The 14,925-nt window shown below is 40.5% G+C and overlaps 1 protein-coding gene across 3 annotated transcripts in view; it reads left to right on the forward strand.

Annotated features, from left to right (window-relative positions):
- The first annotated feature begins 251 nt into the window (after positions 1-251).
- Positions 252-14,925, forward strand: part of RPS6KA3 (ribosomal protein S6 kinase A3) — a 104,875-nt gene continuing 90,201 nt past the window's right edge. For all 3 annotated transcript variants that reach the window (XM_027866673.1, XM_027866674.1, XM_027866683.1), the window contains exon 1: positions 252-395. In XM_027866673.1, coding sequence (XP_027722474.1) covers positions 327-395 — 69 coding nt within the window. In that variant the 5' untranslated portion in view covers positions 252-326. The remainder of the gene's footprint in view (positions 396-14,925) is intronic.

A 14,925-nucleotide genomic window follows, 5' to 3' on the forward strand; every position in this document is an offset into this window, starting at 1 on the left:
GCGGCGGCGGCGCAGAGAGAGGGAGCGGGGCCGGGAGGAGGAGCACAGGCGGCGGCGGCAGCGTTAGAAGGAGGAGGAGGAAAAGAAGAAGAAGAAGGCGAGATCCCCACCGACGGCGGCCGCGGCCACCGTCTCGCCGCCCGCCGGTGCGGGCGCCTCGCCGGGAGAGTGCGGCGTTTGGGGGGGGGTGTCGGCCCCCGTGCCTCCCCCCCGGGGTCCCGCGGCCGCCGCGCGCCGGGGCTCTGGGGCTCAGGCGGAGGAGCAGGATTCCCCGAGAAGAAGGAGGCGGAGGAGACGGTGCCGCCGGCTGCGGGTCCGGAGGGAAGATGCCGCTGGCGCAGCTGGCGGACCCGTGGCAGAAGATGGCTGTGGAGAACGCGAGCGACAGCACCGAAGTGAGTGAGGGGCTGCCTCGGGGGCGGGGGGCGGGCGAGCCCGTCCGCCTCCCGGCCCCTTCCCTTTTCCCTCTCCTTCTGCCGGCGCCTCCGGCCCCTTCCCTCCCCTCCCTCCCCCGAGTGCCCACAAAGTCGCTCTTCCTTCCTCTCTCGTCCGAGATTCCGGGTTGGTTACTTGTTTTGTGGGTGTGGGTGTGTGTGTGTGTGTGTGTGTGTGTGAGTGTGTGTATGTGTTAATTTCTCCCCCACACACACACACTTCTCACCTCATTTTAGGATGGGATGGGTATTTGTTTGAGGTGTCTGTGTGGGGTTTTTTTGGGGGGGGTGTCTATTTCCATCCTAGGGTTTAAAGATAATGGGATGGGGGCTGCATTTTAATCCATTTAGTGTTTGGATGGGGGAAGAAGGAGGCTGAGGCTGGAGTTGGGAAGTTTGACCCTGGCTGGATGCGCGGAGCTCCTCGGGACCCTCTGGGCTCATCGCCGGAGTTGGGTTTTTTTGGGGGGGGGGGAGTTGGTGGCCGCGTGTGACTCATAGGAAAGAGGGCTGCTTGCCGAGGGAAGCAGTTGCTCCGATGCCCCCATGGCTTTGTGCCCCACGGGGCTTCCTCTGGCCAGACGCCGGGGGAAGCTGCTGAAAGGATTTTCGCCTCCTGCCGCAATGGTGACTTCTGCTGCAAAGGAGAAAGTTGACTCTTAAGGTCTCCTACTCTTTCTGGCTACCCCGCCTCCACTTCCCCCACCCCCACTCCCTTGCATCAGTTTCTCCGATCTTTGACCTGGAGTTCCCTGGCCCTTTCAGCTTGACGAGTTTCCTGTCGCTTTGGGGTGGGGAGAGGGCTGGGCAGTGGTGGAGATAAGAATATTTGTAGAGAAACTGCATCTTCGTTGAAATAACTGGGATCCAGTGACCCTCATTCAGTTTCCCTGTGCATGCACTTTTTGGTCCGTGTCCTTGTCCAGAGCGTAGTACTTACGTTTTTCACCCGGTTGCTGTCGCTGTCCCGGGATCAACTCTGCAGTAGCAAGAATATTATCCAAACGGGACGAGTTCTGAGCTATTATCTCTTCTTCTTAGTGAAATGATTCTGAGTTCCTGATAGTGGTGCATCATTATTCATTCCCACTTTGCTTCTGCTGCTTCTCTGGTCTTTTCCACACGCTGCTGACTTTTGGAGATTATAGTATTGTGCATGTGTAGTAGTTACTAACTGACCCCATTTCTAGAAAGCATGATTGAAATTCGGGGGTGGAGTGGGGTAGGGTATGGTGTAGTGATGTGCTTGGTGTAACAGCAGCTTTGGTCAATGCCGGTCTCCGCAGTAAGAGGGATGTATTGGGTTACAGTTTACGTCAGGGTGACCGTGGTTGAATTTAATACCGAATGGGACATTTGTATTCTCCACTTTGTGAAAGGAGGGAGGGGATTTTTTCCCCCACTGCCATAAAATGATGTTTGCACACTTCTTTGTTCAAAAGCAAATCTTACAAGTTTTAATAATACTGATTTTGGATATACTTTATGACTTGAATCATACTTTAAAAAATAATGCCCTCAACTTAGAAAAGAGAAATCTTGAGTATTGGCTACGGTACTAATCTTAAATAGAATTTATGAAGTATTAGTGATTTTGCCAGTGTTTTAATACACGATCACTTAAGGATATCAAATTTAAAATGGTTTGTCCCTTAACAAGTGTTATGAAAAATAGATATTTAATTCAGGCCATGTATGATCTAGATATGACAATTTCAACTCAAAATCTTCATTTAAAAATTCCAAATATGTGTTTAATGTCAATTTTATCCTATTTTTGGTAGAGATTTGGAATTCTTTAGAAATTCAGAAATCTTGCCTGTTTTCATGAAGGGTTTATATGAAAATTAGTTGAAATGTTAAATCAGTTGATTTACTTTAGTCATTGCCATGTTTTCTAAAACCAGGCACATAGGATCGTGCCTTATCACTTTAAATATTTTTTCCTTGAAATTCTTACATAAGCTTTAAATATGAGAGGTTGGGCTTTAAATGTTTAATCTCATAAATTGTCAGAAGTTAAAAACTAGGTCAGCCATCCACTATTTAGATTAGAGCATGATGTATAGAGGAGAGAGTGATAAACCTTTAGGAAAGACCATCAGGGTTTGAATCCCACCCCTACAACTTTCGACCACTTGACCTCTTTAAACTTGAGTTTCTTCATTTAAAAAATGTATATAATAAGCTATTTTACCTAACTCACAGAGTTGGTTACCATAAACCACCATATAAATATCAGCTGTTATTATTAAAATGTAATGGCTTTCTTCATGGTAAAACCAAATGCTTAATTTGCCTTTGGGTTTTTTTGTTTTCATCTGGATGTCCCATGATTTTCAGGTGTATTTATTCTGATACAGTTTTGGACTCCTGAGTACAGGTGCAAGGATTTTCATAACACACACTCACACACACACACACACACACCCCTCTAGTACTGTACTCCATGTTTAACAAATGTTGTTTGGAATGGATAAAACCATTTTATACATCAAAGATCCGACAACAAAATGTAGTCTTTTTTTAAACCCAAAGAAAGTTTTCATTATGTAGTCCAGCATATGTTAATTCCTACCTGGGACACCCAGTGGTATTTTGGCTGGAGACAAAGCTTTGTCTTCTTAAAGTTTTCACGAGTCAAACTTGGGAACATAAAAGGAGTGCTATTTAACATAAATGAGTAGAAAATAAGAATAAGAACATGCTGAAAAAAATAATTTCTGAAATGTTTTAGAGTGGTTAGACATGGCAGATTCATTGGATTATTATATGAAATGAATTTAGTGTGTTTGGGGGATACATCTCTTTGAGGATTCAAGAATAGCCATATTCTTCCATAAGGAAATCTGTAGACAGTAGATCTCTCCAGTGTACTGGAACCCTTCCTCTCTGTCTTTTTACATTTCATAGATACCAGTACAGCACTCAGGCTATCCATTTGTTATGCTTCATTTTCAATACATGACTGCCCTACCTATGTTTTCTTGATAGATGCATTTCCTCCCTAATATCTGTTAGCTCACTTCTTGCACTTAGATCATCATTGGAAATATGTTGCAGCCTCTTTGCAGCCATTGTATACCTCTTCAGTAATATATCCTTTGCCATAAGGAAGCAAACAAACAACAAACATTTATTTAGCACCTACTAGGCAATGGGTATACAAAGGCAAAAATGAAGTGAATGAACACTGTTCTCAAGGAACTTATGTCCCATTGGGTAAAACAATGTAAACTCAGAAAATGAAATATAAAACATATTCAAAAAGGTGGCACCTGAACTTAACTTGGAAAAATAGACTTGAACCATATAATGAAGGTCTTCAAATAATAAAAGAGTTTATATTTTATCCTAGAGGAAAAAGGGATCTACTGGAGGTTCTTTAAGCAAATATGCTTTAAGAATATCAGTTTGGCAGCTGAGGGTGCCATTGGCAAGACCAGTTAGAAGGGGCTCTTGCTGTAGTCCAGGAGAGAGGAGATGAGGGCCTGAACTAGACTGGTGGCTTTGTGAGTGTGGAGGAGATAATGTGAAATAAGTGTTTACTGTGTGTATGGCTAAGTGCTGAGAATACAAATATAAGCAAAAAGAAAGATGATCTTTTCCCCCTAGGGAGTTTATGTTCTAACTGGGGAATACAATCCACAAAAGGGAACTAAAGGGTGAAGGCTGGGGTTTGAAGTCCAGAAGTTTGCAGTTGGTCCAGGAGGGGAATGAAGGTTTACCTGGGCCACTGCACAAAATGGAAGCCCCAAAAGAAATTCACCAGTGGGAGAATGGAGCAGACCTTCAAGAAAGACCCAGTGATTGTTAAATGCTCCAAGGAAAAGAGGTGATAGTAGCCCAGGGAAGTACCTGGATGAGGCAGCAGCAGAGGCAGGGTTTTAAAATCTGGAATTCAAGAACAGGACCTGGAGGGGAATTTAACAAACCTTGGCAACTGATTGGATGTGAGGGCTGAAGGAGAGAAAAAAGTTGAGGATAACTTCTTGTAAACCTAAGTAATTTGAAGGATGGTGGTGCCCTAAACAGAAACAGGGAAGTTTAGGAAGAATAAAGGGTTTGGGAAGGTAATGATTTTTTGGAGGTTGAGGGGATACATTATATGGAGAATGTTAAAAACATGAAAAATACTTGAGCTGGAGATCAACTTGGAATTATTGGAAGAACTGTAAATTTCTTAAATGTAATCCAATGTTATCCTATTCAATTCTGAGCCGAGCACATTGGCCATCTGCAGTTCTTGTCTCAGATGTGTGTGCTGATATGCTAACTCAAAGAACTGATCTTCCAAGTGAACTTGTAAGCAGTTTTTGTCTAGTTAGTTTTTTCTGTATGAATTGTTGGTCATGCCAGTTTTGAATTATTTTGGCTCTCATTGAGGGAGGCCCCGTGATGACATAGGACTTAATGCAATCAGCACAATGTCATTTGCAGATGGAAAGATCTTGAGAACCTCACCATCTTTCCCAAAATTTTGGTCTCCGTATTTCTTTGCTTTTAGGAAAACTTACCCATGCCCCCTGTTTAATATGAAAAGATATAAGTTCTAGAGTTTACCATACATATTCACATAAGCTATAATGTAAAAAAAATTTTCATATAAAGGATTATATTAAGTACAGAACAATTTTTTTTAGTATCATAAAGTTGTTATGTGTTAGAGTAGTCTAATTAATGAGGTCTTTGATTCTGTTTTTTGTCAACCACTTCTGGGTATAGTTTTTGAAGAGGTAGCATGGTGTAAAGTATAGAGAAATGGCCTTGAAGTCAGGAAGACACGAGTTTAAATCTTGCTTATGAGATATACTGGTAGTGTGACCCTGGACAAGTCCTTTAACAAACTCTTTGTGACCCTACGCAATTCTCTGAGACTCTTGAGTTGAAGAGAAGGTTCAACTTAATTGGTAGAGGAAATTCCTAACTGAGAACTTCCTGTAATGAAATCACAGGTCCATTTTCTCTGTCTCTATTCCCTTTAGTTTTTGAAAGAGATAACCCACATATCAAGTTCAGTTTCCAATTTGATTCTTGATTTGGATTTGATTGAGAACAGGATGCAGAATACTGATTCATGAAAATGAGTTGTGATGAAAAAAAAATTTTTTTTTAAAGAATTAGTCTATAAGGAAGAATAGTAGGTGCTTCTCCAGCAGTACAGCAAAAAAAAAATTGTGACTTAGTTGATTGGAAATTAGTTTTGAGTTTCTGGTTATTGTGGAGATTAATGGCTCATCTTTCATTGGTGGTTGTCACTGATTTATTTTCCAAACCTCATTTATTTGGTTTTGGTCAGTAGGAATTATTCCAGCAGCTATCTCAAATTTTTCAGATACATGATTTAATGCCCCTTCCTTTATCAACCTTTTTCCTTCCCTCACTATTCTTTCTAAACACAAATGTTTTCAAAAAGCACTACTACTTTTGGAATATTTTATTAGGAAAAAATACCAAATATTACCTGTATACCTTTGACAAGTTTTGTGTCCTCCAGGTGAGAACCCCTAATGTAGGTTAATCCCTTTATTTTACATAGGAGAAAGCTAAGCTCTGGAGAGTTGAAGAGATTTGCCCAAAGCTGCACAACAGATTACAAATATGAAGTTTTCATTTTCTATTGAAAATGTGTTGGAGGTTATCTGTTGATAGGTTTGTTTTTATAACTGAGATAATTTTTTAAAGTCAGTTTAAGATTAAAATTGTAATTAATAATCTCCCTGCTTGTCTAAAATTCAATGCAAATAATTCGTGCCTCTTTCATCTTTTCTTGTGCCTTACAATACCTAACCCTGTTGTTTGTCTTTACCTTGAGCTCCAATCCCTCTAACCCTCAATTCTTTCCCAGGCCATCACTCTTATACTGTTTACCCTCTTCTCCATTCCTCTTCTTGACTCTTCTCTCAAATCCCTTGCCCCCGTAATTCTCTTCCCAATATTACCATGCCAAGACTCAGCCTTGGTTTACTGTCATCATCTACCTTCACTCCTACTCATGTGCTACTGAATGAAGCACTTCTCCACTCAAGTAAGAGAAAATCATGGAACTATGTTGAATGAATCCACTGCAGATTTATGTTATATAATCTTAGCTGGGTCCTCATTGCAACATGGCAATCCTTTTATACCTCCCTAATTAATTCACTCTCCAACTTACCACAGAACCTTTTCTATATCTCCTCAATCCTCTGATGGCTCTCCTTCCCCTTCTCTTCTCATTTGAGAACCTTGACTCATTTCACTGAAAAATTTGAGGCCATTCATTAAGCTCCTTCTTTTTCCCTCCTCATCTCATATCATTCAGATATCTTCTCCACCCCTATCTCAAAAGACGAAGTGGTTCTTCTTGCCATAGCACATCTTTCTACATACACAAGAGATTCCATTTAATCCTGCCTTTTCCAGCAGGTTGCCTTCTCTTTCATCCCCACTCTCTTTTCCACTTTTCCACTGACTGCTTCCATTCTGTATACAAAAATATCCATGTCTCCCTCATTCTCCGAAGTAAACCCTCATGTGATGTCTCCATCCTTGGTAGCTATTATATCTTCCCCTCATTTCATGGTTAAATTCTTTGAGAAAACTACCTACCATGCATGCCTCCTCTTTCTTTCCTCTCACTCTCTTCTTAACTCTACGGTTAATTAACTTAACTTAACTTAACTCTACGGTTGGAATCCATTCCAACCTTATCATTCAACTGAAACTATTGTCTCCAAAGTTAACAGTGGTCTCCTAATTGCCAGATATAATGGCCTCAGTCCTCATCCTTCTTGACATCTCTGTAGTCTGCTACACTGTCAGTCACCATCTTCTTGATGCTCTTTTCTCTGTAGCTTTTTGTGACATTGCTCTTTCCTGGTTCTCCTACCTGTCTGATTGTTCCTTCTCAGTCACCCTTTCTGGATCTTCATCTAGGTTGCCCCCACTAACTATTCTCCAAGGCTTTTTCCTGGGTTCTGTTCTCTCAATATACTGTTTCATTTGGTGATCTCAACAGCTTCCATGAATTAATTCAAGTTATCATCTCTATATAAATGACTATCAGATATATTTGTCCAGTTCTAACCTTTCCCCTTAACTCTCTAGTCTTGCACATCCAACTGACTATTGGACATCCCAAACTGGATATCCTGTAGACATCTTAAACTCATTATGTCCAAAACTAAACTCATCTTTCCCCCTAGAAACTCTTCCTTGTTACTGTCAAAGGTATCACCATTTTCCAGTCACCCAGGCTTAAAGCTTAGGTGTTATCTGCAGTTCCTTACTCTCTCACCCTCTCTCCCCCTAATTAATCTATTGCCAAGTTGTGTCCATTTGACCTTTATGACATCTCTCACATATATTCTTTTTCTCTCCTCTGACACAACCACCATGCTGGTGTATAACCTCATCACTTCATGCCTGGACTATTGCAATAGCCCTCTGATTGATCTTCTGCCTCATCTCTTCCCACTCTAGTCCATTCTCCACTCAAGCATCAAAGTGACCTTCCTAAAGTGCAGATCTAATCCTCTTCCTATTCAATGGCTCCCTGTTACCTCCAGGATCAAATAGAAAATCCTCTGTTTGGCTTTTAAAGTCCTTATAACCTGGCCCCTTTCTGCCTTTCCAGTATTCTTTTACCTTACACCTTCCCCCACCACATACTCTGCAATCCAATGACAATGGCCTCCTCCCTCTCTCTCTCTCTCTCTCTCTCTCTCTCTCTCTCTCTCTCTCTCTCTCTCTCTTTCTCTCTTTCTCTTTCTCTCTCTCCCTCTCTCCCTCCCTCCTTCCCTCCCTCCCTGCCTCTCTCCCTCTCTCCTTCTCCTCATTCTACATTTTCACTGGCTGTCCCCCATGTCTACTTCCTGACTTCTTTGGCTTCTTCAAGTCTCTGCTCCACCTACTGCAAGAAACTTTTCCCAGTCCTCCTTAATCTTAGTTCCTTCCCTCTGAAACTACCCCTCAGTTTATCTTGTATGTGTATTACTTATACATGGTTTTTTGCATGTTGTCTTCCTCATGATACTGATCTCCTTGAGGACAGGGACTATCTTTATAGCCTCATAGCTTAGTATGGTGCCTTGGTGATCATTTAATCCTTCAGAAGATAAAGGAACCAACTAGGGGAGAGTCTATTCTGTATCAGATCTTCAATAGATGTTTTGAACTGGTTGATGAAATGAAAATTATGGAATCCCTAAGAAAAAGTGAATTATATCCTCCACCCCCAGAGTTTGTGGTAGATAATTTGAAATGCACCCAAGATTTTGGGAAAGCAGATTTCAAAAGATTCAGAAGAAAGGTAGTATCACATGAACTAAAGTGACACATAAGAAATGAACGGGGGGTGGGGGGTTTGGAAGATGCTAAAAAAAAATTATCAAGGCAAAGGAAAACAGTTTCAAGAAGAAGGAAAAATGAGATTTGTCTTGAGAACTCTGTGAATGTACAGCCAATTCGCCAGCTTCTTTAGTTATTTAAGAAGAAATATATAAAAGATAGAAGCAAGGTCAGGTAACAGTGAATGTAAGAGTCTGGTGCGGTAAAAGTAGTATAAGGAATACTAAAGCTCAGAATGAGACAAGGCTGCTGACAGGAGCCTAACAACAAAAAGGGGAAAGGAAGGAGTTAGCCATTTCAGAGATGAAAGAAGATCAGAGAAAGGATTCCAACTTTTGCTTGGGCTGGATGAGACAATGATAACTGACAACAGAGAGAAGGCAGAGATGTTCAGTTCTTGTTTTGCTTGTTTTCTCTGCCTAGAAGAATGACCTTTGCACTGGAAATGACAGAACAAAAATGAGTAACGTGAAATTGATACCCAAGATAAATAAGGAAATTAGAACCTAGCTGCCCTTCATGTATTCAGGTCAGGCGCAGATAAACTACATTCTTGGGTACTGAAGAAATTGGTGGATGTGATCTCTGAGTCACTGTCAGTAATATTTAAAGATCATGGAAAATGAGAGGGGTAACACAAGGTTGGAAAAGGGCAAATAACCTAATTTTCAAAAAAAAAAAAAAAAGGAAAATGAATAAAATCTGTAAACTATAGGCCAGTGAGTGTGATTTCCATTCCTGAGAAATTTTTAGAACAAATCATTAAAAAGCTGATTAGTGAGCATCTCAAAAGGGAAATGGTGATTATAAGAAAACACCATGGCAATTAAGATCGTCATGCCACTCCAGTTAATAATTGATTAAAGAATATGAACAGCCAATTTTCAGAAAAAATCTAAGCTATCGATAGCTATATGGAAAAAAATGCTCCAAATCACTAATAAGTAGGGAAATAAATTACAGCAACTGAGGTTGTACTTCCCATCTATCAGATTGGTAAAGTTAGGGAGGGGGGAACAACAAATGTTACAAGGACATTGGGAAAACAGACACATTAATAAACTGTTCATGGAGCTGTGAATTATTACTGCTATTTTAGAAAACAGTTTGGAATTATTCCCAGAAAGTTACTAAACTTTCATACCCCAAACTTTCATACTCTAATTTTAACATGCCCTTTGACCCAGCAATACTACATTTCTGAAAGAGATCAAAGACATAAGAAAAGAACCTAATGTACAAAAATTTGTAGAGGCTCTTTTTGTAGTAGCATAGAACTAAGATGGTGCACATCAATTGGGGAATAGCTGAACATTTGAATCCATGACATACCAGGATTGGTTGAAGGAATTGGGGAAGTTTGGAGAAGCAAAGATGTTAGTTGTTTGGAAGTATTTGAAGGGCTTTCATTTTTAGGAAGGATTAGCCCTGTTTTGTTTGTCCCAGAAGGCTGAACTGGGAGCTATGAAGAGAAGTTGCAAAGAGGCAAATTTAGACTTGATGGCAGGAAAAGCTACCTAACAAAACTATCCATACGTGGAATGAATTATACTTAGAGGTAATAGATTTCTCATCCTTGGAGGTCTTTAAATGGATGCTGTTGGGTATGTTAAGAGTGGGGGATTCTTTCAGGTGTGTGTTTAACCATATGGCCACTGAGATCCCTTCCAGCTCAGATTTTGTGCTTCATTAATTGCCATTCTTAGTTTCCTATCTATTAAGTAGCCTTCATCTGTCCATCTTGTCCACAAATACAGCATGAGTTTTATAGGATTCTATGGAACACAGATTTAGAGTTGCAAGGGACTGTAGAAGCCATCTCATTCAACTCCATGAATTGAGTTCATGGAGTCATTCTGGCTCTAAATCTAAATCCAGCTCTAAATGAATACAACTGACCTTTCCGAGTGTTAGCCAACCATCCTTTTAAATATGCTCTAAACATTTGCCAAGAAACAAAGTCAAGCTCACTGGTCTATAATTAAAAATGTTCTATCCTCTTTTCCAGTTTAAAAAAAAAACGTGCAACTTTTTGTATTTTCCGATAAGCAGCACCTCTCTTTTTTATCCGTGATTCTTCAAAGATTACTGACAGTAGACAGCCCAGCAATCATATCCATAGGTTCTTTAAGGACTCTTGGAGGCAGTCTAACTAATGATCTGTGAGGTTTCATGGTCACTTCCTTTCAGGGTTTTGTAAAATTTCTTTTATAGCAGTCTGTTCTTCTTTATTAATCAGAATCAGATCTAGAAGTTCCACTTCTACTGTTTGAAAAAACATATTTTTATTGTTAAGGAAAGTCAAGAATTTATCAGCTGCTTTGCTTTTAGTGGAATGTTCCAACAGATGTCAGAGTAGTTCCTCTCACATCACTGTTATATGCCACCTCCATTCAGTTTATCTTCTTTTTCCTGAACTCATCATTTATTTCCTTCTCCAGCCTAGGGTGTCTCAGTAGTTTTTTGCTTTGTTTTGTTAGTATGGGCCTAGGATTTCATTAGTGTAGGGGGCTCCCAGGTGAGTTGAGGAAACATAGGTCTACCACTGCAGATCTTAAACTGAGATCAATGACATTGACCTTGCTGTTCCTCACACGAGACACTCCCATCTCCTGAATCCACGTTTTCACTTGGCTGCCCCCTGTGCTTGTAACTTTCTCCCTTATCTCCACCTACCAGCTTTCCTAACTTCATTCAAGTCTCAGCTAAAAACCCACCTTCTCCAGGGCCTCCTTGGTCCCATCAAAGGCCACAGGGGCTGCTTCTTGGCTTTCTGGGATCTGCCTGAGGGGCTGCTGTCATAAGATAGCTTGAGGTAGGGGTAAAGCTAGGTAAGACAGTCCCTCATTGTGACTAGGAGCCCTCAGGAGCTGGAGCTTGGGACAGAGGCAGGTTCTGGAGGGGAGGAGAGCCTCTGTTCAGGCCTGCCTCTTGGGGGTCCATTGCTGTCCATGCTAGAGGTGGTGAATCCTTCCCTAGTAGTTGCCCGTACCAATCAGTGCGCCCATCCCTTTGCCTGTCCTCGATTCTTCTGCTCTTGCACCCCATGTGACTTTTCCTTAATCTGGTGACCACACCCCATTAAAATCTTCTCCTTTCCTCTGAGGGGCTGCAAAAAATTTAAATAAATAAATAAATAAATAAGAACCCACCTTCTTCAAAAAGCCTTTTCCAGCCTCCCTTAATGCTAGTGTCTGCACTTTTGAGATTATCTCCAATTTATTCTAAATGCATCTTGTTTGTACATATTATTAATAGCTAGCATTTATATAATGTTTTAATGTTTGCAAAGCAAAGTAAATACAGTGTTGTCTCATTGTAGCTTTACAACAGGTGCTGTTATTATCATCAGATTAGGAAACTAGGCAGACAGGTTAAGTGACTTGTCCAATGCCACAAAGCTAGTAAATGTCTGAAGGAGGATTTGAATTCAGGTCTCTCTGACTCCAGTTCCAGCATTCTATACATCTAGTTCTCTCTAGTTGTTTGTGTTAAACTGTTCGCCCCTTGAGAGCAGGGATTGACTGGATTTGTCTTTCTTTGTATCCCTAGCTCTTAGGCACTTAGTAAGTGTTTGTTGACTTGTCTATTCTTCCTGTGTTATACTTGCCATTCTTTATGATAAATGGCTTAAAAGATGTTTCTGTTTTGTCTTTGTGCTCCTAGTATATTGCCTGGCACGTAGGTTCTTAATGAATGATCCTTGATTGACATATGTGGATAGTTTTCTTCTCCCCTTCATTTTTATTTTAAAAGCCTATTGATCAGGTATGCATCTCTAGGCGAATACATTTTTTCATAAATCCTACTTAGTATGCTCCATCCTTGACCAAATATTTACCATTCCTGTATTTCAAACCATAACCCGAAAATCAAATCCCATTTTTCAGATATTTTAGTCAGTGTACATTTCCTATATCTCTTTTTCTTCTGAAACTCATGCCTTTAGTCAGTCACAGTAATAAAAACACCACCTGTGCCCCCAAGTTATTGACTTTGCTCAGTATTCAGTATTATGGGAGCATAGATTTAGAACTGGAAGAGACCTTCGTTATCATCTAACCTCTCCCCACTCATTTTACAGGTGAGGAAACCAAGGTCCAGAGAGGTTGTGACTTTCACAGGACACACAGGTCATTAAGTGGCAGAGATAGGATTTGAACCCAGTTTTTCTGACTACACATCCAGTGTTCTTTCCACTGCATCATGCTGTTCTTAGGACTGGAGTTTAACTCCACATAGTGATGAAACATCTTAGTAGGACTTCAGTGGAAGTTCTACAAATGATAGTTTGTAAAAATGTGAATTTTTTATAACCGATCTATTGACCACTTTGTGAGCATAAAACTTTGAAAGTAAGTTTGCTTTTTAGAGAATTTTTTTTTACTATAGATAGTTATTTTCATTGTTTTTTTAGAGCAGCAGTGTTACTTAGTGGGGAAAGTACTTGGTTCGAGGTCACAGAATTCCATGATCATACTAGGTTTACAGTCTGACTCTGGCACTTAAAAGTTGTATGATTTTGGCCACACAGAATAGTGCAGTTGGAAGCGGATCCCAGAGGACATCCATTCCACCTATACCTGACTAAGAATCACCTTTGTAGCACTGCCCACACACAGTCCAGCATTTTTTGGAAAGTTTTCAGAGAGGGAGAAACTCATTGCCTCCTGTTTCAACCCTTTCACTTTTTGGACAACTCAACTTTACATCAAGCTTGAGATTCCATCTCCTACCTTCATACATTTGTACAAGCTGTCACCCAAGGCCTGTAATAGACTCTCTTCCCATCTCCTCTTCAGAAGAATCCTTATTTCAAGACTCAGGTCAGGTGCCACATTATCCTTTCCCTGATTTTGTCCCCTTGCCCCAAGTTGCTATTTATTTATCTCTGTACCTTTTATTATTCCCTTCTGCGTCTTTCCCAATGTAAGCTTCCTAGGGACTGAACTGTTTCATTTTGTTTTTGTATCCCAGTACCTACTGTACCTTGTACATAGTAAGCACTCACTTAGTGCTTGTTCAATTGTTATGTATTCTTGGAAATCCAAGTTGAAATACATTTTTCTGTAAGAGCATTTTTTGTAATTGATTAGTTGCTGAAATATTGTAATTCAGTTGAAGTGTTGTGAGTTACATCTGCCTGGTAACCTCATCAGCTGTCATGACTTTAATTAACATCTCTAGGCACCTAACTTCCAGATCTAATCTTTCTCTTCATCTCTAACCTCATGTCACCAATTGCCTATTGGACATCTCAAACTGGTTATCCCATAGACATCTCAATATGTCCAAAGGAGAACTCATCTGTACTCCCCACTCCTTAGCCCATTCAACCTACCCTTACTTTTGAACTTCTCTATATCTGTTTAAGGTACCATCATTCTTTTAGTCATCTAGGTTTACAGTCTCAGAGTTATCCCTGACACTTCACTCTCCCTCATCCCACATATCCAATCAGTCACTACATCTTGCTGGTTCTGCCACATTTGTCCCTTCTCTCCATTCACAGCCACCACCCTAGTGAAGACTCTAATCACATCTCTCCTGGACTATTGTAATAGCCTTTTAATTGATCTCCCTGTCTTAAACCTTTCTCCTCTTCAATTCATACTCTACTCATCTGCCAAATTGATTTTGCTGAAGCACACGCCTTTACCATGTGGCTTTCTGCATATCCTAGGCCTGCTCAAGGATAAAATACAACTTCCTGCTTGTCATTTAAAACTCTTCACAACTTTGTTCCAACCCATCTTTCTAGACTTTGTTGTTCTAGACTCCCTGTCTTGTGCTCTCACAGGTCTAGCCAGACTGGCTATTTTTGCTCTTCCTGACACACAATAATAATAGCTAGCATTTATGTAGTGCTTTATGACTTGCAAAGCACTTTATATCTAGGCTGTTCCTCATTCCTGAAAAGTATTCCCTCTTCACCTCTGTCCCTTAGAAACCTTCCTTCAAACTTAAACTCAAACTTAAATTTCAAACTTCAGACTTAAACTTTTTCAAACTCAGGAGCTACTTTCTACATGAAGCTGTGCCTGATTTCCACCTCACCCTGGCAATTAGTGTCCCACCCCCATTAACTTACATTTATTTTGTTTCATATATGTTATATGTGCTTTTATGTACATATTATTTCCCTTGATAGAATATAAGC

The sequence above is a fragment of the Vombatus ursinus genome, unplaced genomic scaffold (assembly GCF_900497805.2).
Source record: "Vombatus ursinus unplaced genomic scaffold, bare-nosed wombat genome assembly UNPS02001419.1, whole genome shotgun sequence".
NCBI classification, from domain to species: Eukaryota; Metazoa; Chordata; class Mammalia; order Diprotodontia; family Vombatidae; genus Vombatus; species Vombatus ursinus.